The following is a 22,364-nucleotide window of genomic DNA, read 5'->3' on the forward strand; positions in this document are numbered from 1 at the left end:
TTTAGTCTTGGGCTAAGGTAGGGCATTGTTATATATGATAGATTTGAGACAGAATTTGGATCATTGCCAGGTGTTATGGCTATGGAGCATATTGTTACGTTGGCACTTGCGTTTATTGGGGTAGAAGGAATCATAATGAAATAGCATTGCTCTCTTTTTCTCAAATCCCAATCCCCCTTAACAGCCTCAACCATTTTTGAGACAGGCAAACTACACTTCGCGAAGTTGTGGTCCTCTGACATGCCAAGAGACCAAGCACATCTAGAGTGAAATGAACCCCCCAGCAGTGGTGTAGAGAAGGTTAAAACTAATATTTTGGGAAGGTACAGTCCAAATTCAGTAAGGATATGATCTTAAACAGTCCCAATATAATAGACCAAGGGTATGGTGTGTTTTTAAAAAGAACAAAGAAAGAAAGAGTAGCTGTCATAGCCACAGTGTACATATAATTGATGGAAGTAATTTCAATATAATAAAGTCTAATAAAAAAAGTCAATAGCTGGTTACTTTATGGTAGCCAAAGTGTACATATAATTAATGAAAGAAATTTCAATATAATAACTGAAGCTTACACAAAAAAATTGTCAATAGCTGATTATTTTGTGTTAACCAGTATGCCAAAATGTAGCCATAAGAAGCCAAAATGTATGTGTTATGTATGTGTTATTGTATGTGTATATGTCATTAATTCATTAAGAGATATCAGTATAACAATATTTTATATATAAAAAAAAAAAAGGAAAGGGATGGCTAAAAAGGAAATGAAATAAAATATATAGGTACGACAAATGTCGCATTACAATGGTCCAGGTTGCAAGCTTTAAGAAGAATATTCTTTGCCTTGCTAGAACACTATGTGACTCAAAATTGTCTGTTTTAAAAGTATATCGGGATCAGTCTTTTTAGCTCTTTATTTTCTCTGTCCGGAAATCTGAAAATGTAAAACTGATCTTCAATAACCACTTTCAGTTTGGCAGAGTACAAGAGGCTGTATCTGATTTCAGCTCTACAAAGATGCTGTTTAATGCTGTAAAATGTGGTGCGTTTGGCAGCTTTTGCAGGGAGAAATCTGGGAAAATACTAATATTGTTACTTTCAAATAGCATATTCTCTTTCAGTCTGAGAAGGGACATCAAATTTTATTTGGTCTGTAGTTTGTTGAAATGGACATTTGGGCTTTTTGGTTTGGAGGCATTCGATATACCATAGGCTGCTGAGATCTCCATGTCCGATTTAAAGTCCTCTCCAGTTATTTCAGAGAATAGTTCAGCTATGAATTTCACCGGGTTTGGACTTAATTTTTCAGGAAGACCTTTAATTCCAATGTTGTTCCTTCAATATCCATCTTCCAGTGCAGCCAGTTTATCAGCTAGCACTTTGTATTGTGAATTTGCAGCTGTTGCTTTTTCATCCAGGGTGGATGTCAAATTGTTCGGCTTTTTCAACAGAAGTTTACAAGTTGAGCAGCAAGTACTCTAATTTTATTCTCTACCTTACTTGTATTTTCCTGTATTTTTTTTTATCAATTTATTGTAGCGTTTGTAGTAAATTTAGTACTGAAACTTATCTCCTGGTCTTTTATATCTTGAAACTGTATCTCATTTTTCTCGTTTTAGACCCTTTCTCTTTCTTTATATTCCTTATACCACTATTTTCCTTCTCTGTCTGTCTTTACATCATGTATGTCCTCCTAGAATGACAATCATTACTTTCAACTCGGACAGTGTGTCCAGTGGGGGAGGATGCAGTAGATTAACACTTAGTTTAGATAGATAACTATAAGAACAGTGTCATCTTTCATACCAGCAGGTTCTAGAAAGAGTATGCTGGAGTTATTTATGCAAATATCCCTTTCACTTACAAGGAGATCATTTTTATGCTTCTGGGTCATGTAGCTAATAAAGTTAGCCTTGTATGAATGAGTTTACTGAAAGCATTCTAAGACTAAAAGCATCGTAAACTCCATCTTAAGATTGAGTGTTAATTTAGAAAGTTTTCCCAAAACTAATTTTAACTAAAGTAGAATGTTAAATCCCTTATAATCTACATGCTCCTCAGCACACTTGCTAATGGCTTACTGCTTCTTAAACTGGAGGCCTGTTATGCCACCTGCAGTCTCAGACAGCAGTCACCAGACAGAGCACATTAAATTCATGTAGCGACTGTTCCCTGAACATTTAGGATATAAGGATTTACACTAGTCAGCCACACCGTTAAAACCACCTAATATTGTGTAGGCCCCCTTGTGCTGCCAAGTCAACTGTTGAGACATGGACTTTATAAAACTTTTCTAGGTGTCTTGTGGTATCTGGTACCAAGACAGTAGCAGCAGATCATTTGTCTTATAAGCTGCAGGATAGGGCCTACATGGATTAAATTGAGATCTGGAAAATTTGGAGGCCAAGTCAACACCTTGAACTCTTTGTCACGTTCCTCAAACCATTCCTGAAAAATTGTTTGCAGTGCAGAGTGCATTGTCCTGCTGAAAGAGACCACTGCCTTCAGGGAATATTGTTTCCTTGAAGGGATGTATGTGGTCTGCCTCAGTCTTTAGGTAGGTGGTGCGTGTCAAATTAACATCGACATGAAGGTTCTTATTTCTTAGTATAATATTTATCCAAATTTGTGCTTATTTATATGTGGTGTCTTATTTGGATATTAAAATTTCATTTCATATTTGTTTCACATCACCTTTTACAACTTTATTTCATCCCATTAAAAAAACCAAAACGTCATCAAATAGTCAAAGTATTGCCAGTCAGTCAGTCAATCAATCAACTTAGTGCTTTTTTGTAGGTAACTTCAGGGGGTGTGTTTGATAAATTGGACTGCAGGGTGTAAGAAGAACAACTGTCATCTATTTTCGTAAACTGCTTGGAATACCTTGGTTTACGGGATATGTTGTCAACCAGTTAATTTATTTTAACGTTGTAGTTTTTCTACCTGGTTGTGTAGGCTACCTCTTGGCTGATGATACTCAGGGTGAGACTCCTCTCATACCTCCAGAGATAATGGAATATTCAATTCAGCACTCAACAGAAGTGGATATTAACACAACACTTCAGATACTTGGCTCTCCTGGGGAGAAGGCCTCTTCAATTCCAGGATGTAACAGGACAGATTCTGCTATTAGGTAAGATTGCTTCACTTCCCACCTTGCATTTCACAGCTCACTTCCTTATGTTTCATTTGACCTGCAATTGTTATTTACAGTGGTGTGAAAAACTATTTGCCCCCTTCCTGATTTCTTATTCTTTTGCATGTTTGTCACACAAAATGTTTCTGATCATCAAACACATTTAACCATTAGTCAAATATAACACAAGTAAACACAAAATGCAGTTTTTAAATGATGGTTTTTATTATTTAGGGAGAAAAAAAAATCCAAACCTACATGGCCCTGTGTGAAAAAGTAATTGCCCCCTGAACCTAATAACTGGTTGGGCCACCCTTAGCAGCAATAACTGCAATCAAGCGTTTGCGATAACTTGCAATGAGTCTGTTACAGCGCTGTGGAGGAATTTTGGCCCACTCATCTTTGCAAAATTGTTGTAATTCAGCTTTATTTGAGGGTTTTCTAGCATGAACCGCCTTTTTAAGGTCATGCCATAGCATCTCAATTGGATTCAGGTCAGGACTTTGACTAGGCCACTCCAAAGTCTTCATTTTGTTTTTCTTCAGCCATTCAGAGGTGGATTTGCTGGTGTGTTTTGGGTCATTGTCCTGTTGCAGCACCCAAGATCGCTTCAGCTTGAGTTGACGAACAGATGGCCGGACATTCTCCTTCAGGATTTTTTGGTAGACAGTAGAATTCATGTTCCATCTATCACAGCAAGCCTTCCAGGTCCTGAAGCAGCAAAACAACCCCAGACCATCACACTACCACCGCCATATTTTACTGTTGGTATGATGTTCTTTTTCTGAAATGCTGTGTTCCTTTAACGCCAGATGTAACGGGACATTTGCCTTCCAAAAAGTTCAACTTTTGTCTCATCAGTCCACAAGGTATTTTCCCAAAAGTCTTGGCAATCATTGAGATATTTCTTAGCAAAATTGAGACGAGCCCTAATGTTCTTTTTGCTTAACAGTGGTTTGCGTCTTGGAAATCTGCCATGCAGGCCGTTTTTGCCCAGTCTCTTTCTTATGGTGGAGTCGTGAACACTGACCTTAATTGAGGCAAGTGAGGCCTGCAGTTCTTTAGACGTTGTCCTGGGGTCTTTTGTGACCTCTCGGATGAGTCGTCTCTGCGCTCTTGGGGTAATTTTGGTCGGCCGGCCACTCCTGGGAAGGTTCACCACTGTTCCATGTTTTTGCCATTTGTGGATAATGGCTCTCACTGTGGTTCGCTGGAGTCCCAAAGCTTTAGAAATGGCTTTATAACCTTTACCAGACTGATAGATCTCAATTACTTCTGTTCTCATTTGTTCCTGAATTTCTTTGGATCTTGGCATGATGTCTAGCTTTTGAGGTGCTTTTGGTCTACTTCTCTGTGTCAGGCAGCTCCTATTTAAGTGATTTCTTGATTGAAACTGGTGTGGCAGTAATCAGGCCTGGGGGTGGCTACGGAAATTGAACTCAGGTGTGATACACCACAGTTAAGTTATTTTTTAACAAGGGGGCAATTACTTTTACACACAGGGCCATGTAGGTTTGGATTTTTTTTCTCCCTAAATAATAAAAACCATCATTTAAAAACTGCATTTTGTGTTTACTTGTGTTATATTTGACTAATGGTTAAATGTGTTTGATGATCAGAAACATTTTGTGTGACAAACATGCAAAAGAATAAGAAATCAGGAAGGGGGCAAAAAGTTTTTCACACCACTGTATGACTACGTCTTAACTCTGTTGAATATAATAACTGCACTGTGACAGAATGCTTAGAATTCTTATCATTCATTTGTATTCAGCGTAGCACATTAGGGACTAACAAGCATATGCTAAGTGGTTTTCCCCAGAGAGGATCAACACAGAGTCTACAGAGTACTTGACAAGAACATGGAGTTCAGCATATGCAGATTAGCTACTGCTTAATTTGTCCCACAATGTCAAATAGATATACAAGTGTGTATACTCCTCATGTGGGGCTAGTAACAACATTTATTTCTATAGCACATTTTCGTACATGGAGTGTAGCTTAGTTATTTACAATATATCAAGGAAACTGTTACAAGAAAAGAAAAATAAATGTACTGTAATTAGGTGAGCATAATTTATAAGCAACAAAAAAATTAATTAATGCAAGCTTATATAACAATATAACATAGATATATAATCATTATAAAAGTATAGTCCTAATATATAAGTAGCAGTGTGTGATCTTTGGAACAAAAAAGAACCCAAAGACTCCCTAGCAGTTTTACTGTATTCGTGAACTTGGAGAGGTGTCACCTAACTCTTAAGAATTACCAAGTGCAGAGTATGTGCTGAAGTGCATACTTCAGTATGCGAACAATGTTACGAGAATGCAGTCAGAGTTCTTTTTTTTTTTTTGGGCACATACACCATCAGATCTAAACACTAACATGGAGAGTTGCTTGCATACTGAAGTGTCTGTAGCTGCAGGTGGAAGCTGCCATCGCACTTTTCATAACTGATCTTTTTCTAAATAAGGAGTGGCATTGCACATGTACTTTGTCAGCATGCCTGTGTCGATCAAACACTGGAAGCTCTGCAGTCTACTTGTGACTTTGTGGTGTAGGAAGATAAGTAAATAAATATAGGTAAAAAACATTCGATGTGGTGTTTATGTAAGTAACATATAAATGTTTTTCATATAAAGACCATCACAAAACATAATCACAAACAGAACTTTGCATGATACCTTGGCGAGCTCCAATAAGCCCTGCTGTTTCGTTGAAGGACGCGCGTGTGGTGATTGACTGACAGGATGATGGCCAAGCTGTTGCTGCATCCAAATGGTGCCATCTTTCGCCTTTATGCCTGGTGCAACTGCGTTGTTCTTATGTGTGAGTGGATGTTTCTTGCAGGGGGGGCTTCTGTTCTCTTTCTCCAGTGTAGAACCCTCATCCTCATCTGAATGTGACTGAAAAAATAAAACTGAATAATAAAAAAAAACAAATAAACGCTAACCTTTACAAGTACCATAAATTTACAGTGGCTGTTACGGGCTCAAATCAAATGTATGGTTTTTATTTTGTAATAGTAACAAGAGCAGCTCACTACTTAAAACTTTAATTCTGGGAAGCGGCCAAAATTGAACCCCCACAACCTCTTGATTATGTGTCAGCAGTCCTTACCACTGCACCACCCAAGTGGTCGTGTCAGTGTCGTACTCTAACCCGATTTGATTTTTTTTTTTTCCCCCTTCGGTTATATTCTTGAGTAAAAGTGCACTTGTTTTGTTGTACCTTTTGTGAAATTGTTTGTTTGCTATTTGGACTTCAGTTTTCACACTTCATGTCAAAATTTTGTCGTCAGTACTATAACATGAAAAAAGTTTGTTTTAGCTATGTGTTCATTTCTTGCATTTCTCGCATTTCCTGTCATCCTGTATTTACATAGATAGTTGTAGACATGGAACACACATGAAATGCATGTGTTCCAAATAACGATATATTATTTACTGTACACAATTCCAGGCACCTCACACCCAGATGAAGAGCCTTGAGCTGGGCGAACTTTTTCCCCGATTTGAGCTGTAGTGGTGGGGGGATGGGATAGCAGGCTGCTTGCCGCTTGTGCTGATTGACATATTTACAAAACAAAAGATGCTAATGGAGAGGTGCGAAGGAATTTAAGGTGGCCCCGGATTAAGAGTTTTTTCATAGGCTTCTGGGATTCTAGTGTTAAAAGTGAACCATTTTGTGGTAAATGAAAGTCTCCTTGGCTCCAAGACCCCGTAATGGGTTTTACGTATGCACAAAAGTAATGGCATACTTCATCTACCATATATCTAAACTTGTATTGTGTTCCATCATCACCCATATTCTCAAAGAATGGTTTATATTCATTCTCTTGAAAGGACACCGTTTTCAAAGTCTAATTAAGGTAAACATGCTAACTTTAAACATGATTACAGGCTATTTTCCATTTGTCACAAGTAAACACTGTCCCTCTTGCATATACAAAGAAATCTATTTGTGAAAGGAGCTCACCCAAGTACACATTCCAGCCCACGCCATCCATGGTCCCTTCTTGGGTCACATGTAGTCCACCACACCCATTCTCGGTCATTGCCTTCTTTTTCTCAACTGGAAATGTAAGTTGTTGGACACCTTCAGCAAGTTATACTGAGTGGAAGCTCATATGTCTTGACAAGTCAATATTGGCAAGTGAATATTCAAAACCCTGTCATACACTTGCCGTGTGCCATTCATTGATTTTCTCATCTCCGTATGACTAGGTTTGAAATATACATATATTCACATACTATTCTCTCAAGAAACCCAGTGGTTTCTCAGAGTTAAACTATAGAAGAAAAGTGTTTCATTTCAGAATGCTTCTTAGTGGACAACCAACCTTCCTATACACAATTACAACATGTCAGCAGGTGAACAAGGAGATTACATACAACGTCATTTGAACAAGTACATAACTGAATAAAAACATTACAATCACTGAGTGTGAGTCTGCTGTCTCCTTCTTCAAACTAGACTACCTGTCATTACTACACCTGCTGGAGCAATGCACCCTAGCTTCAGCCATTGCCCATTCCAAAGAATCTTTGTGCAAGTCTTTGTCAGTACTTCACAGTATTTTTGCTGCTGTTCTCAGGAAAACTTCATAATAAGGTCACATTTAAGTCATTCTGTAAAACTCACTATTTACTTTTAAATGATTGTATGTGTACATATATATTTTTGATCTGAATCATTTGTAGCAGTTGCACCAATTCTGATTATACTGTATTGTCATCTCATAAATCTATCTTTTTTCAGCCATTTCAGGTTTACCTGTGTGGACTACATTTGCCTCCCTGTAAATTACCATCTTTTGAATGAATTTGTATTTTTATCATATGTTATTTTGAAACACATTCCAGTTTACCATTTAAGATTATTTTGATGAAATCCTTTGTGAAGGACTTTTGTAAAAATATAAATATATATAGTAATTGGTAAGATATGAGAAGTACCTTCTTATCAGCTTACAGGACAATAGCAATATCAGCACAAACAGAAGAATTCAAGCACAATTTTACAGGTGATGGTAGTTTAGCTGCTGCTTGAGCATATTGTATCCATGATACTATTAATGAAAAAACTGGCGTACAGTAGTGTTTGAAAACACAGTAGAAACAGAACTGTCCACTTCCTCAACAAGTACAAGTAAAGAACTAGTCGGTCTAGAAGAAGAACTAGTAGAAAGGATAGGCAAAATTGAAAAGTGGAGCCATTGAGATAAAAGAATTTGATTTCTTGTCTGTTTGAAATGAGTGAAGAGCCACATCTTAGTAAAGATAGTTTCAATCAAGTAGAAAGTATCAGGGATCAAGGCCTGATATACTGGGAATGTGATATGGACCACCCAAGGCAGGCAGTAGTTCAGTATTCGTGATGGAAATATGGTGCCAGTGAGCCCCCAATACAAACACCAATAAAAGTGTCCTGGGTTCAAATAAAGGATTATTTATTGCATAAAATAACTCACAAAAACACACATCATCTTCTTTTTTTTTCTTTTTTTTATTTAATTTATTAATTTTATTGTAATCATTCCATACAAATAGATCAATTTATACAAAAAAGGATGTAGAGAAAAGCCAAGCAAAATGACACCTTTTATTGGCTAACTAGAAAGATTACAATATGCAAGCTAGAAGAAGGGGCCTGAGTTGCCTCGAAAGCTTGCATATTGTAATCTTTCTAGTTAGCCAATAAAAGGTGTCATTTTGCTTGGCTTTTCTCTACATTCATAATGGCTAACACGGTACAACACCCTAATACTACAAAAAAGGATTGAAGACAAATCAAACCCCACCCTTGAGAAGGAGAGCATGGCCAAAGGAGAATTGCTAAGGGCTTTTTAATAGGGCAAAAATAAACAAGGAAAAAGAATATATATATATATATATATATATATATATATATATATATATATATATATATATATAATACATATTTGCAGCTGGAGATCCACGAAGGGAGGAAAAAATGAATCACGTATTATAAAGTAGTTTTTATTCCTGAGCTTTCAACCCCTGCCAGGGGTCTTCATCAGAGGATAATGCTTAGACTTACAAGAATCAAAGGCAATATATAGCAAAACATTACGGGGGGCTGGGGGGGGTAGCTAAGTCAGTGTGATTGGGGGGGGGGGTATTGGGTGTACAGTTTATTTATTATGAACATGTTCTTCTTAAGTTTGCATATGCTGGATTTATGTCCAAGTGTCTGTTGATGGCATTCTCATTTGATAGCCAAGATTCGTCCAGCTCTCTGGCACTTTTAGTACTGGCCTTAAATTTTACTTGTACATTGTCCCAGTTAAATGTATGTCCGGTTGATTTAGTATGCGTGTAGATCAATGAAAGTGAGTCCCTGTTCCTGTATACGTGTTGTGATTCTTTTTGAAGTTTGTCCTATGTATACCGCTGAGCAAGAACTGCATGGAATGCTATAAACTGCGTTTCGTGTTTCTGCTATCGATTACAAAAGTACAAAACGAAGTAGAAAGTAACAGGTAAACCGCAACACCGCCGGGAACACCGGCACACCGCGTCTACTAAACACTAAGAAACACTAAGTAGAAACACTAAAGGAAAAAATACTATTCAGTAAGTACCGCGTCTACTAAACAGTAAATCAGTAAAGGAACAAGGACTAAACACTATGGAAAAAGAACGGCAAGACCGCATCAGCTCAGAGCGAAATGAAGTGAATGAAATCAGGTGAATGGAAGGGGAGATGATCACTTGACTCCCCCACCTGCCTTAACTCTCTATCCCTCCACAAACAGTCTCTCGGATCCCAACTCTCCTTTCACACACCGCGTCTACGAAACACTAAGTAGAAACACTAAAGGAAAAATATACTATTCAGTAAGTACCGCATCTACTAAACAGTAAAGGAGAAAGGACTAAACACTATGGAAAAAGAATGGCAAGACCGCGTCAGCTGCGGAGCTCAGCTCGGAGTGAAATGAAGTGAATGAAATGAGGTGAATGGGAGGGGAGATGATCACGTGACTCCACCACCTGCCTTAACTCTCCATCCCTCCACAAACAGTCTCTCGGATCCCAACTCTCCTTTATATATATATATATATATATATATATATATATATATATATATATATATATATATATATTGTGGAGACAGGCAGACACGTTCATGTCACCCAACGCGCGTTTATTTACAATATGTACACAGTTCTTATCGTGCTCACAAACCCCAAAGACCCCAAAGTCCTGGCCACAACACAATGCCTTCTTCAGGCCGCCTCCTTGTCTTCCTCCCGACATCATCTTCCTTCCTCCTGACTCTTGTCAATGACTGGAGGGAGGCGGCCCCTTTTATATACACCCGGATGTGCTCCAGGTGCTCCCCGGCAATCTTCCACCGACACTCCCCAGTGTGGCGGAAATGTCGGCTGTGTACCCGGAAGCACTCCTGGTGTCCCCTCTTCTCTTCCCTCCAGCACTTCCGGGTGTGGCGGAAGCGCTGGGGTCCAGGGTACCCAAGGCATCAGGGCACCCCCTGGCGGTGGCCACAGGCCCCTACAGGGTAGAGCTTCCAAGCTCTGTACCCGTGGCCCCCAGTACAACCAGGGCGGATGCCCCCTCGCGTTCTGGAGGAGGAACGAGCCCTCCTCCTGGGCGTCCCCGTCCGGGTGCCACAATATATATATATATATATATATATATATATATATATATATATATATATATATATATATATATATATATATATAAAATATTTTGAAATGCAACTTTTTACTTTGTTAATCATGTTTAGATAAATGAGAAATAATTTATTCTTAGTCAGCATTGTTCCTGTCATGATGTATTTTTCTGATAAGAAATCCAAAGTTCCACCCTCATTTCATTTAGCAATATTCACTTCTCGTATAGTGATACACATGTCAAGCTTAAATTGACCAATTTCTTCACTCAGTTTTGAAAGCTTGGCAAAATTTCCAACTCATGGAATCATGTTGCCATCTATAAGAATAAGGAAGACTGATCGGACTGTGGCAACAGCCATGGTATTTAATTGCTGGATGCTTCTGGGAAAGTCCTTTGCTTCTCTGGCTAATGTGTCATGTTGCAGACAGAGTACTTCCAGAGTTGCAAGTTGGCTTTCTTCCCAAATACAGCACAATTGACATGATCTTGGCCATCCGCCAACTCCTAGAGACAGCTCAGGAACCTCCTTGATAAACATTTATGAACTCCAGTGTATTGACGATGTTGCTGGTGTAGCTCTTCACCCTGAAAGCCTTCAGAGGACTGTTGAGTCCTTACACTCAACCTATTCCTAGATGAACCAGGAAATTGGTGCCTCTAAGAAAATACTAACCCTTCAGACTGCCTACCTCAGACTTACCCTACTTTGGAAGCATAATGTCTAGTGATGCTTCTGTGACTGAGAAGATTCAGAACCTCCTCCAATTAGCCTCGTCTGCATTCGGCCATCTACACAAGTGTGCCTTCTATGACCTAAATTTCCACATGATAGCCAAGGTTTTGGTATATCATGCAATATGTATATCAACACTCCTTTATGGATGTGATTCCTAGATTCCCTACTGCAAGCAAATCCACACACTAGAAGTGTTCCACATCTGTTGCCTCCCAGAAGATCCTGGGCATCACTTGGGAGGGCAAGGTTCCGCACACTAATATTCTCGAATGCTGCTCATCAGCTAGCCTTGAGGCCACGCTAATACACATGTCAAGCAACAGATATTGCATCTTCCAGTAGCTGCATTCAAATATCCAAAAATGAGGGCTTTAAACTGTCTGCCATGGAGATTCTAATGAGTGGCATCTTGCATATTGCTGTAAGGCACTGAGGAGACAGCAAGCTGCAGACAGAATCTACTAAAACTAGAACTAAAATTTTAAATGCTGTAGGAAAGAAGTTACTTTAAATTTTCAGTAGAGTTGTCAACATAAGTATTTAAATGTTCACATGTAAATTATGTTCTAGTATGATTAGACATTTATGCACTCCAGATTCTTGTGCATAGATTTTTAGTTAGACAATTGAATGGGTACCTTACTGCTGTCACGCTTAATGAATTGAATTAATATCTGACAACCTGGTCTTGTGATGGACTTTCAAACTTGTGATGATCTAGATTAGGTTCTTTAGCAGCCTTCTCAGTTCAGAACGAATGAGGTTTAATTTTCTTTACCTGATTGATTTCTAAATGCTCTTTAGTTCAAAGATGCTATTGGTTCTCCTGCTCTGCACAATGTTGTTTTTGGCACAGTGGTGGTTAGAGCTGCACTCCCAAAGTACTTATCACTAGTGTATTGTAGAACATGAGCACTCCATCCCTTGGTTGAGAGTCAAAAGATTTTTTTCAGTAAAATTTAACATTTATTTACTATTTATTCTGTATTTTGATTGATTCTTGACAATTTTGCATCAGATAAGCAACTAAATCCTTTTCAGAATTTGTTTCTTGTAAGTCATTTTGCTTGTATGTGGCACATTGCAGTCATCTACATTTTCCAAGTTTATTGCCCATTCTTGCAAGGCTATTTGGGTCTAACTGAATTAATGCCTCAACATTTGCTGTCCCTGTAGTTCTGTCACTGTCAAATTTCTCAAGCTGACTTACCATATCATAATGAATGTATTAATATACAAATGATGGGAGAGAGTAACTGTCCCTACGCAGATACCTTGGAGACTGCACTGATGACCTCACTCCACATGAAGGACTGGCTTGTTGCATAGTGTTATCTCTGCCTTTTACAGCCATGTGAAAGTCTGGAGCAAACATTGTTTGATGTTTTCCTTTTATCTACAACTCCAGTGAAAAGTTTGGACATACTATTTTGCTAGACTCTTTCTGCTATAAACCAAAGTTGGATTTTATTTCTAGTATTTTTATATAGCATTTGTACACTGAACTTACATTTGACGGGAGAAGTCATTACATTCTGTTCCCATCTGATGAGATGCCTGGAATTTGCTTCCTAAATATTTATGAAGTATGTTTTTGGGTAAAAAAATCCCATCAGGCTTGTGATTTTATTACTCAAAGATTATTTAATTATAATTCTGTGCCAAGGCATTCACTTCACTGATTTTGTGTGTTCTTTGATTAAAATTTTATCTAGTTAACTTGCTATTTCCTTCATGGTTTCCTTGATTTTTTTTTTCTTTCATTGTGAATAGTTTTTTCAGAATAGTACTGAAAAAATGCGCTCGTTATATTGGCTACGATTTCAGGTCTTTTTTTTAGTCTCTCTCTCTGTAATCTTCTACATACTTTATCTATAGTTGTAGTTTGTTACATTCCTCAAGTCTAATTGTTGTGCTTCATATTTCTTGTATAGAGGAAAAATCATTTCCATGAGAAGATATGTTTAGAGCATGTTTTGACTATATTTGAAAAGATGTGTGCCCATGTGTATGTGGTACATATTTTACTTACACAAGTTAAGCTAATTCAGTTTTTGGCAAATTCCAACCATTCAGCATCAAGCTTTTAAAGTTCAAAGTTTTTAAATCCAATACCAATACACATTTAAGACTTTGAAAGAAACATATGACAGTTTTAAATTACAGAGTTCAAATTTTAAATTATTAATCAAAGCATCTGAAACTCTTAACTACAAAGAAAAATTGAATACATGTTATACCTTTACTAAAGTACCAGAAAGTTTATTTTTTATGAGAAGTACATATCCTTTAATTGTTTTAAAAAGTTTTCTGGAATATGTGTGTCTTTTGCATTTGTTTAAGAGCTGCAGTACTGCTGGAAGTGTAAAGGTCGGATAGGTGAGTGAGAGAGAGCTTTCCTTTTATAAAGGTATAGATTGCCAGAAAACTCGGTTACTCGGTCTACAGTGTAGAGCATGTGTGCTTTGTGTTAGCAGAGCTAGACAACTGAAAAGGAGTTTTGCTGGCTCAGCAATTGCTTCCATTTTGGAGCTGTGAGTTTATTCCTGTGCAACATTTTATTCCAGTTATATGGTGCAAGGCTATAGCAGTGTATGCCTACAAATCTCTTCTTTCCTGTTGATTTAACATATTGCCCAGTGCACAGCAAATTTCACTTTTTGCTTTTTGAAACTATGGCTTTTTTAATTTTCCTAATATTTTTGATCTACAGATGTTTAGGGCCGACTGTTTTTTTTTTTCTTCATTTAAGTGTTTATAATGTAATTAAACATTTTATGAAGAGGATGTGTGTCTGTGTGTGTAATATTAAGTAATATAAACCTCCGCCTAGTTTTAAATGTATTTGTTATGAAAAACAAGCAATAGAATGCATGAAAGATGTAGACTAAAACTGTAGTTATTTGACTACCAATCAAGAATCAACAGTAGCAATTTCATGAAACAGTGTTTCTTTGTGGTACGATAAATTAGCAAAGAATATGTTTGCATAATGCACCTGAACAAAGATTGACTTTTACATAATAAAAGTAAAGAGGTTATAGATAGCAAACTGTAGGTAAAGTCTAAAACTGTAATGATAATCTTGATAAGAGGCATGAGCTGTTTAAATCAATGTATTCTTGTTTAGCACTTTTTGTTTTTGAGGAATGACTCGAAGTACTGCACCAACATAAAACAGCAACAGTGAAATACAAAATATCATGCAACATAGGCACATGTGCATACAGTGTGTGGTAGCATCCTCTGCCCACAGAGTGACAACATCAAAAGGCTGAAAGTAAACACACATGGTACTTTCATCAATAAAACAAGTACTAGGGAGGGATAAATAAAGAGAAAACACAAAGTAGAATTATATCAATGTCTCTGGATCTAGGTAACTTAGTCTTTAAGCCATATCAATCAAGAATAAATATCTTCTCAGACATATTAGGAAATGCTTTGTTTAAAATTAAGAAAAAGGAAACATTATTCACATACCAGTGATACAAGTTACATTTTTTTATAGATTGTATTAATGTATTAGTGTTGTTCTAAATGTCCCTGCCTTGGTTCTGCCTCTATTCTGTTGTCCTTTAGATGTTTTAATAGAGGCCTTTTATTCACAGAGCTTTCCAAAGTATCTAGTGGTGAGGCTTTAAGTGTTGATTATAGTGTAATGTATATAAACTCCCTTTAAAAAATATTTGTTTGTATTTTTGATTGGATTGGGTTTAATATATTTTAATGTGATGTTTAACTTAATAAAACATTTTAAAAACACAATTTAAAGGGCAATAGTCATTTAAATGTACAGTGTTTATGATGTATTTTTATCAAAATATACAGTAGTTTGGCCCACTGCAGGAAAAAAAAGCAGGATGCTAAATAAGTACACACTTAAATTATTTTGAACTTGATTTGAACACTTTTTTTGCTGACTTTTTATAATGTAGGTTACTGTCTGCTGTTTTGAGAACATCAGAAGTGGAGTCCCGGGCAACAAGAGCAAATCTGACAGACTTACTAAGTCCACAGATGGGCAAAGATATTGTTTGGTTCCTGAAAAGATGGGCTAAAACATACTTACTAGTAGATGAAAAACTGTATAACCAGGTGAGCACATTAACACTTCTTACATATTGGTTTGTGTGTAAATATTTAAATATTTAGTTTTAAATAAATGCTCTTGTTGCATGTAAGCACTTAGCTGTATTTTTACATTGCTAGAATGACTAGACACCTGTAATTCTGAGAGGCTTATTTTAATTCTCATCCTTATTGAGCCTTCATTAAACACAAGCTGATTTTTAATGTCTTTTGAAATACCCTTTTTCATAATTACAGTTAGTTAATTGTTGCCTGTTTTTGTTCCTGGTCATAGGTAAGCCTGCCCTTTAATACTGCATTTGGAGCTGATACTGAAGGAGCACAATGGATTGTGGGATATCTATTGGAGAAGGTCATTAGCAACTTATCGGTGTGGAGCTCAGAACCAGACTTGTCACATGATACTGTGGAGCTACTTGTTACTTTAGTTGAGCGCAGGGAACGGTAAGTAATGGTTCCAGACTCTGCTTAAAAGAAATGGACCAACAATCTGGCTCTAAATATTTTAGTTTATTATCACCTGCAGCTCATTTAAAACTCTTCGAGATATCATGAAAAAATATTAATAAAGTGTGTGTGTATAAAAAAGTGTTTATGTAGAATACATGGTATTATTAGAAGTGATGGTAAACAATGTACATACAGTATAGGACTACTAACGTGAGGAGCATAAAAACTTCAACAGTTCTTTTTCTCTTTGATTCATCATACTGTGTCTGAATAACTAGAAATTCAATATAAACAAGTGATTTTAATTTGCTCCTGTTAGTTCATAGTGTTGCCAATGGATCTTATTTTGGCATTGCTTGTAAAACTACATGGTTCATGTCAGTCTTTTTCCTGTGTAATGTTGCGAAAACCAAGAGTAAAACCAACCACTGAACTTAAATGTTAATAGAATGTTTTATGTCAGAATGTGTAAAGCTTTGCCAGTGTTGGTGGAGTATCTTCAATGTTTTGTTAAGCAAGTATCAGTACAATGCATTACTTCTGCCGTCCCTTAGTTGTGCCAAAACAAAATCATTATCCATAGTAGTTTTTGATGTGCACCATTAAAGAATGTTGCGATAATGTGCTTTTAAAGTGGGGGGAAAAACTAATAATAACTACTGCAGGATCTTCTGAAATGGAATGAATGTGTACACTACACTGATTTGTCTGTGTCTTAAATGTTCTTTGTTTATGAGAATTATCTTTCACGGTTAACATCTTTTTCATGCCAGGGACATATAAAATATTTATATAGCTATATATTTATTTTTATTTTCTAGAGCAAATATTGTAATCCAGTGTGAAAACTGGTGGAATTTGGCTAAGCAGTTTGCCAGCAGAAGCCCACCATTACAGTTCCTTTCTAGCTCTGTGCAAAGAACCCTGATGAAAGCTCTTGTTTTAGGTGGGTTTGCACATATGGACACAGAAACAAAACAGCAGTACTGGACTGAAGTAAGTTTATTTTTTATTTTTTTTTTTTGTAGAATATTGTAGCTAAGTCTTTTTATCATTTTGTGGAGTCTTTTGCTAAATTTGAATGTAAATGGGGTTTCAGTTCTAAAGTGCCAAGCAAAAGCTTGGGCACCCTTGTTTAAAATGTCTGATACTGTAAAGTGAGAAGATGAACTTATCACCAAAAGGCATCAAGTTAAAGATGATACATTTCTTTAATATTTAAAGCAAAATTACATTTTTATTTACATCATTCACAAGTACAAAACATCAAAAAAATAAAAAGGGCCCAAAGCAAAAGTTTGGGCACCCGACATGATCAGTAGTTAGTAACACCCCCTTTGGCAAGTATCACAGCTTTTGAATTCTTTTTGTAGCCACCTAAGAGTCTTTCAGTTCTTACTTAGGGTATTTTCACCAAAAGGTTTCTAATTCTGCAAGATTCTTGGGCCGTCTTGCATGCACTTCTCTTCTGAGACCTGTCCACAGATTTTCAATAATGTTTAGGTAAGGGGACTGTGATGAACATGGCAGAACTGTGAGCTTTCATCTCTTGCGATTGTGAGATATGTTTCGGATCACAATGTAGGTCCCATCCTGTTTTTAACTGGAACTGTTTTAAAGATGGTGTGATGTGGTTCCAGAATTTGCTGGTATTTATTTGAATCCATTCTTCTCACTACCAATAACACGTCCCCTGTGCCACTGGCTGCAACACAAGCCAAAGTATGATTGATCCACACCCATGCTTAATGGAGAGGTGTTCTTTTCCTGGAATTCAGTGCCCGTTTGTCTCCAAACATACATTTGCACATTGTGGTGAAAAAGTTCTATTTTGACTTTATCAGTCCACATGATTTGTTTCCAAAATGCATCAGGCTTGTTTAGAATGTTCATTTGCAAACGTCAAGTGCTGAATTTTGTGTCTAGGACACAGGAAAGATTTTCTGTACCATGAACGTCATATTCAGGTGTCACTGCACAGCAGAATAGTGCACCACCACTTCAAAGTCTGCTGAATCTTCCTGAAGGTCTTTTGCAGTCAAACAGGGATTTTCATTCACCTTTCTAACAATCCAACGAGCAGTTCTTTCAGAAAGTTTTCTTGGTCTTCCAGACCTCAACTTGACCTCCACTGTTGCTGTTAATTGCCGTTTCTTAATAACATTACAAAATGAGGAAACGGCTACCTGAAAACACTTTGCTATCTTCTTGAGGCCTTCTCCTGCTTTGTGAGCATCAATTATTATATTTTTCAGAGTGCTGGGCAGCTGCTTAGAGAAGCCCATGGCTGCTGATTGTTGGGACAAGGTTTGAGGAGTCATCCATAAACCGCTATGAGGAGAATTTATAGAGGTTTGAAATTCGTATCACCTGGGCTTTCCTAACGATGACTGTGGACAAGCCATAGCTGATGAAGGTCTGAGACCTTAGTAAAAGTTATTTGAGACCTTGGATACCTTAGGGTGTCCAAACTTTGGTTTGGTGCTCCTTTCCTTTTTTCATTGTACAATTCTACAAAACAAGAATAATACACTAATCTTGCATTAAATGCTGAAAAGAAATGAGTAATCTTTAACTTTTTGCCTTTTGGTGATCAGTTCATCTTCTTCTCACTTTCCTATTCATGGTAACAGGTATTTTAAGCACGGGTGCCCAAACTTTTGTGTGCCACTGTACTTATTCACATTTTTCCACCCAGAGGTGATAGAAAAACTTTAGGATGTCATTTTGTTCTTGAACTGTTTACCAATGTATACAAACATTGCTTGCTTTATTTTTAATCCTCCATACAATGAACATTAATTGTAAAGGTTGGTTTTAACTGTACAGCGGTGTTTTGTTGTGGTGTTTCTTCCAGGTACTTCAGCCTCTCCAGCAGAGGTTTTTGAATGTAATAAACCAGGAGAATTTCCAACAAATATGTCAAGAGGAAGAAGTCAAGCAGGAAATTATTGCCACACTTGAGGCTCTCTGTGGAATTGCAGAGGCTACCCAGATTGACAATGTAGTGATATTATTTAATTTCTTAATGGATTTTTTAAATAACTGCATTGGCCTGATGGAAATATACAAAAACACACCAGAGACTGTAAACCTAATCATAGAAGTGTTTGTTGAAGTTGCACATAAGCAAATCTGCTATTTAGGAGAGGTAAGTGTATATATTTAGGGAGCATGGATTGTCATTGCTGGTTAAATTAATAATGTAAATACAGTATGTAAACAAAATGTCATGCAAAGAATATTCACTGCTGAATGTCTTTCTAAGCTTTGTATTTTTCATGCATTGTATTTTTAAAATTTGTAGTGAAAATGCCATTTTCTCCCATATTTTTGATCCATTGCATATTTCATGTTGTTACATGTACAGTAGGTCTGTCATAATAACTACTTAAGGTTAAATACATTCAAATGTGTGTTACATGGTAAAGTGAAGTGAATATTTTCAAAATCGCTCATTGTTGTTTTAATCTGAACATCCCTATACAACACTGCCTGAATATTTAAAATTGGTAAATGGGTGCTTCCAAGTACCGTACTTTATATTTGTATTTTGGTTTGATAGCTGCTGCTTTCATCAATGAAAAGGTTAACTATGTGCAGTCAGAAACTGTATTGTTTGCATTTAGTCACACACATTACTTAAGTACTTTTGCTCTCAGAGAACAAAACAGTGTCATTTTGGGTTGCTCCATCCATTCATTATGAAACCCATTTAGTCCAGTTCAGGGAAATGGAGCCTATTCTGTTATCTTACAGCCAAGACAAGAGCTCTCTCTATCTTTTGTATAAACTTTGTATAACTTTGTATAAACGTTGAGTTCCTACAAGTTTGAAATATTTGATCAGTTCAGTATATTGCAGTAGAACACTTAATGTGCTGTTCTTAGCTAGTCCAAGTCTGTAAGATTTCCGGTTGGACTAGTAATTTGGCACTACTAATAGTCCTAGGTACTCCTAAATGTGTTTTTTTTTTTTTTTTTTTTGTTTTTTTTTTAAATGTGATTAATTTTTGATAGAAGTTTTGCAAAAACCACAAAGCTATTATTGGCATAGAAAATTAGTGGATTTCTTACAGAGGTTGATCAGGTGACAGATGGCATAACAAAAGTGTGTATAAAAGTGCATTATGCAATTAGTTTATTTGTGCTGGTGTGCCAAGCAGTGTGATGCATCTCTTCTGTATTACAAGAATTGGGATTTTTCTAGGTATACAAAATGAAAAAGCAAAACAGCAATATAACACAGATTAATACCATTGAATGGTCATTAAGGAGTAGTAGGCATTTTTTTAAGAATGGTGTTTGGAAATAAGGAATTACAGTAAGTGTACAATTGTATTGCTAAAGCTGGCACATGTTTTATGTACAAAAAAAGGCTGAATGAATTCCAGTCTGCTGTTCAAATGCAAAAAACCATGATGCCGATTGGCATCTGTTTGTTACTTAAACCATTATGACAGTATCTGACTCTACGTGTATAGGTAGCCTACAGTATGATGGTTTTTGTTTTTGTAGACCTGTCATCACTGAAACCAAAGGTCACCAAATTTATTAGCCATTTTGAATTGCTTTGAATATTAACATACAGTAATCCCTCCTCCATTGCGGGGGTTGCGTTCCAGACCCCTCCCCCCCCCGCAAAAGGTGAAAATCCGCGAAGTAGAAACCGTATGTTTATATGGTTATTTTTATATTGTCATGCTTGGGTCACAGATTTGCACAGAAACACAGGAGGTTGTAGAGAGACAGGAACTTTATTCAAACACTGCAAACAAACATTTGTCTCTTTTTCAAAAGTTTAAACTGTGCTCCATGACAAGACAGAGATGACAGTTCCGTCTCACAATTAAAAGAATGCAAACATATCTTCCTCTTCAAAGGAGTGCTCGTCAGAGAGAGAGAGAGAGAAAAAAAAGCAAACAGTCAAAAATCAATAGGGCTGTTTGGCTTTTAAGTATGCGAAGCACCGCTGGACAAAGTAGCTGCAAGGAAGGGAGCAAGCATTTTTCAGCATTTTTTAGAGGAGTGTCCGTATCCTCTAGGGCAGTATGCGAACAGCTCCTCTGCTCACATCCCCTCCATCAGGAGGAGAGAGAAAGACAGAGAGCGAGCAAACAATCAAAAATCAATACGTGCTGTTTGATCTTTTAAGTATGCGAAGCACCATGCGGGAAGCATATCGCTTGCAAAGCAGCCACATATAAGCCTAGCAAGGAAGAGAGCACTGTGAAGGTAATCTTTCAGCGTTTTTTGAGGAGCGGCCGTGTCCTCTAGGGGTGCGAACAGCCCCCGTGCTCACAATATATTTGAGGAGTTTTATTTAATACATAATACGCGCTGTGGTTGGGTAGCTTCTCAGCCATCTGCCAATAGCGTCCCTTGTATGAAATCAACTGGGCAAACCAACTGAGGAAGCATGTACCAGAAATTAAAAGACCCATTGTCCGCAGAAATCCGCGAACCAGCAAAAAATCCGCGATATTTAAATATGCTTACATATAAAATCCGCGATAGAGTGAAGCCGCGAAAGTCGAAGCGCGATATAGCGAGGGATTATTGTATATTATATTATTGAAATATAGATACCTGTTTCCATTTGTTTCTGTAACAATTTCTATATGGTAAGCAGTTTGTGAAGATTAGAAATACATGTTGTGTAGGTTATAATAATGTTTTTTTTTTTGTTGTTGTTTAATTCTTACAGTCTAAATCAATGAAGCTGTATGAAGCTTGCCTAACATTACTGCAGGTATATTCAAAAAACAACCTTGGTAGAAAACGTGTTGATGTGACAGCAGAGGAAGACCAGTACCAGGACCTTCTTCTTATTATGGAGTTGTTGACCAATCTGCTTTCCAAAGAATTTATTGATTTTAGTGATACAGGTATTCTCCCAGAAGCATAATTTAAACAGTTACACAGCATGTTTGTGGTTTTTTTTTAAATTATATATTATAATATGGAAAATATAAATTTTCCCTTGCTGCTCATTTAAAGGTAGTGACATCTTTACTAATTACTGTATGTGTTAGTAATGATTACTGTATGCTTTAATAATAATAATACATTTTATTTAAATAGCACCTTTCCCATGCTCAAGGCGCTTCACAGAGTCTTAGAAAAAACAGCAGGGTATATGTAACATTGGATACAAGTGTTTTCCTGAGTAGAAGAATGAAACAGATGATAAAGCATTAAATAGAATAAAGGACAATAAACCAGAGTAATACCCTAATTTGTGATAGAACAGACACACAAATTATCCTGAGCACCT

The 22,364-nt window shown here is 36.9% G+C and overlaps 1 protein-coding gene across 1 annotated transcript in view; it reads left to right on the forward strand.

Moving 5' to 3' along the window:
- Positions 1–22,364, forward strand: part of xpo4 (exportin 4) — a 181,770-nt gene that overhangs the window by 143,658 nt on the left and 15,748 nt on the right. Inside the window, 6 exon segments of the mRNA XM_051926199.1 lie at positions 2,956–3,133; positions 15,485–15,644; positions 15,913–16,082; positions 16,910–17,084; positions 18,946–19,239; positions 21,795–21,975. Coding sequence (XP_051782159.1) covers positions 2,956–3,133; positions 15,485–15,644; positions 15,913–16,082; positions 16,910–17,084; positions 18,946–19,239; positions 21,795–21,975 — 1,158 coding nt within the window.

The sequence above is a fragment of the Erpetoichthys calabaricus genome, chromosome 4 (assembly GCF_900747795.2).
Source record: "Erpetoichthys calabaricus chromosome 4, fErpCal1.3, whole genome shotgun sequence".
NCBI lineage: Eukaryota > Metazoa > Chordata > Cladistia > Polypteriformes > Polypteridae > Erpetoichthys > Erpetoichthys calabaricus.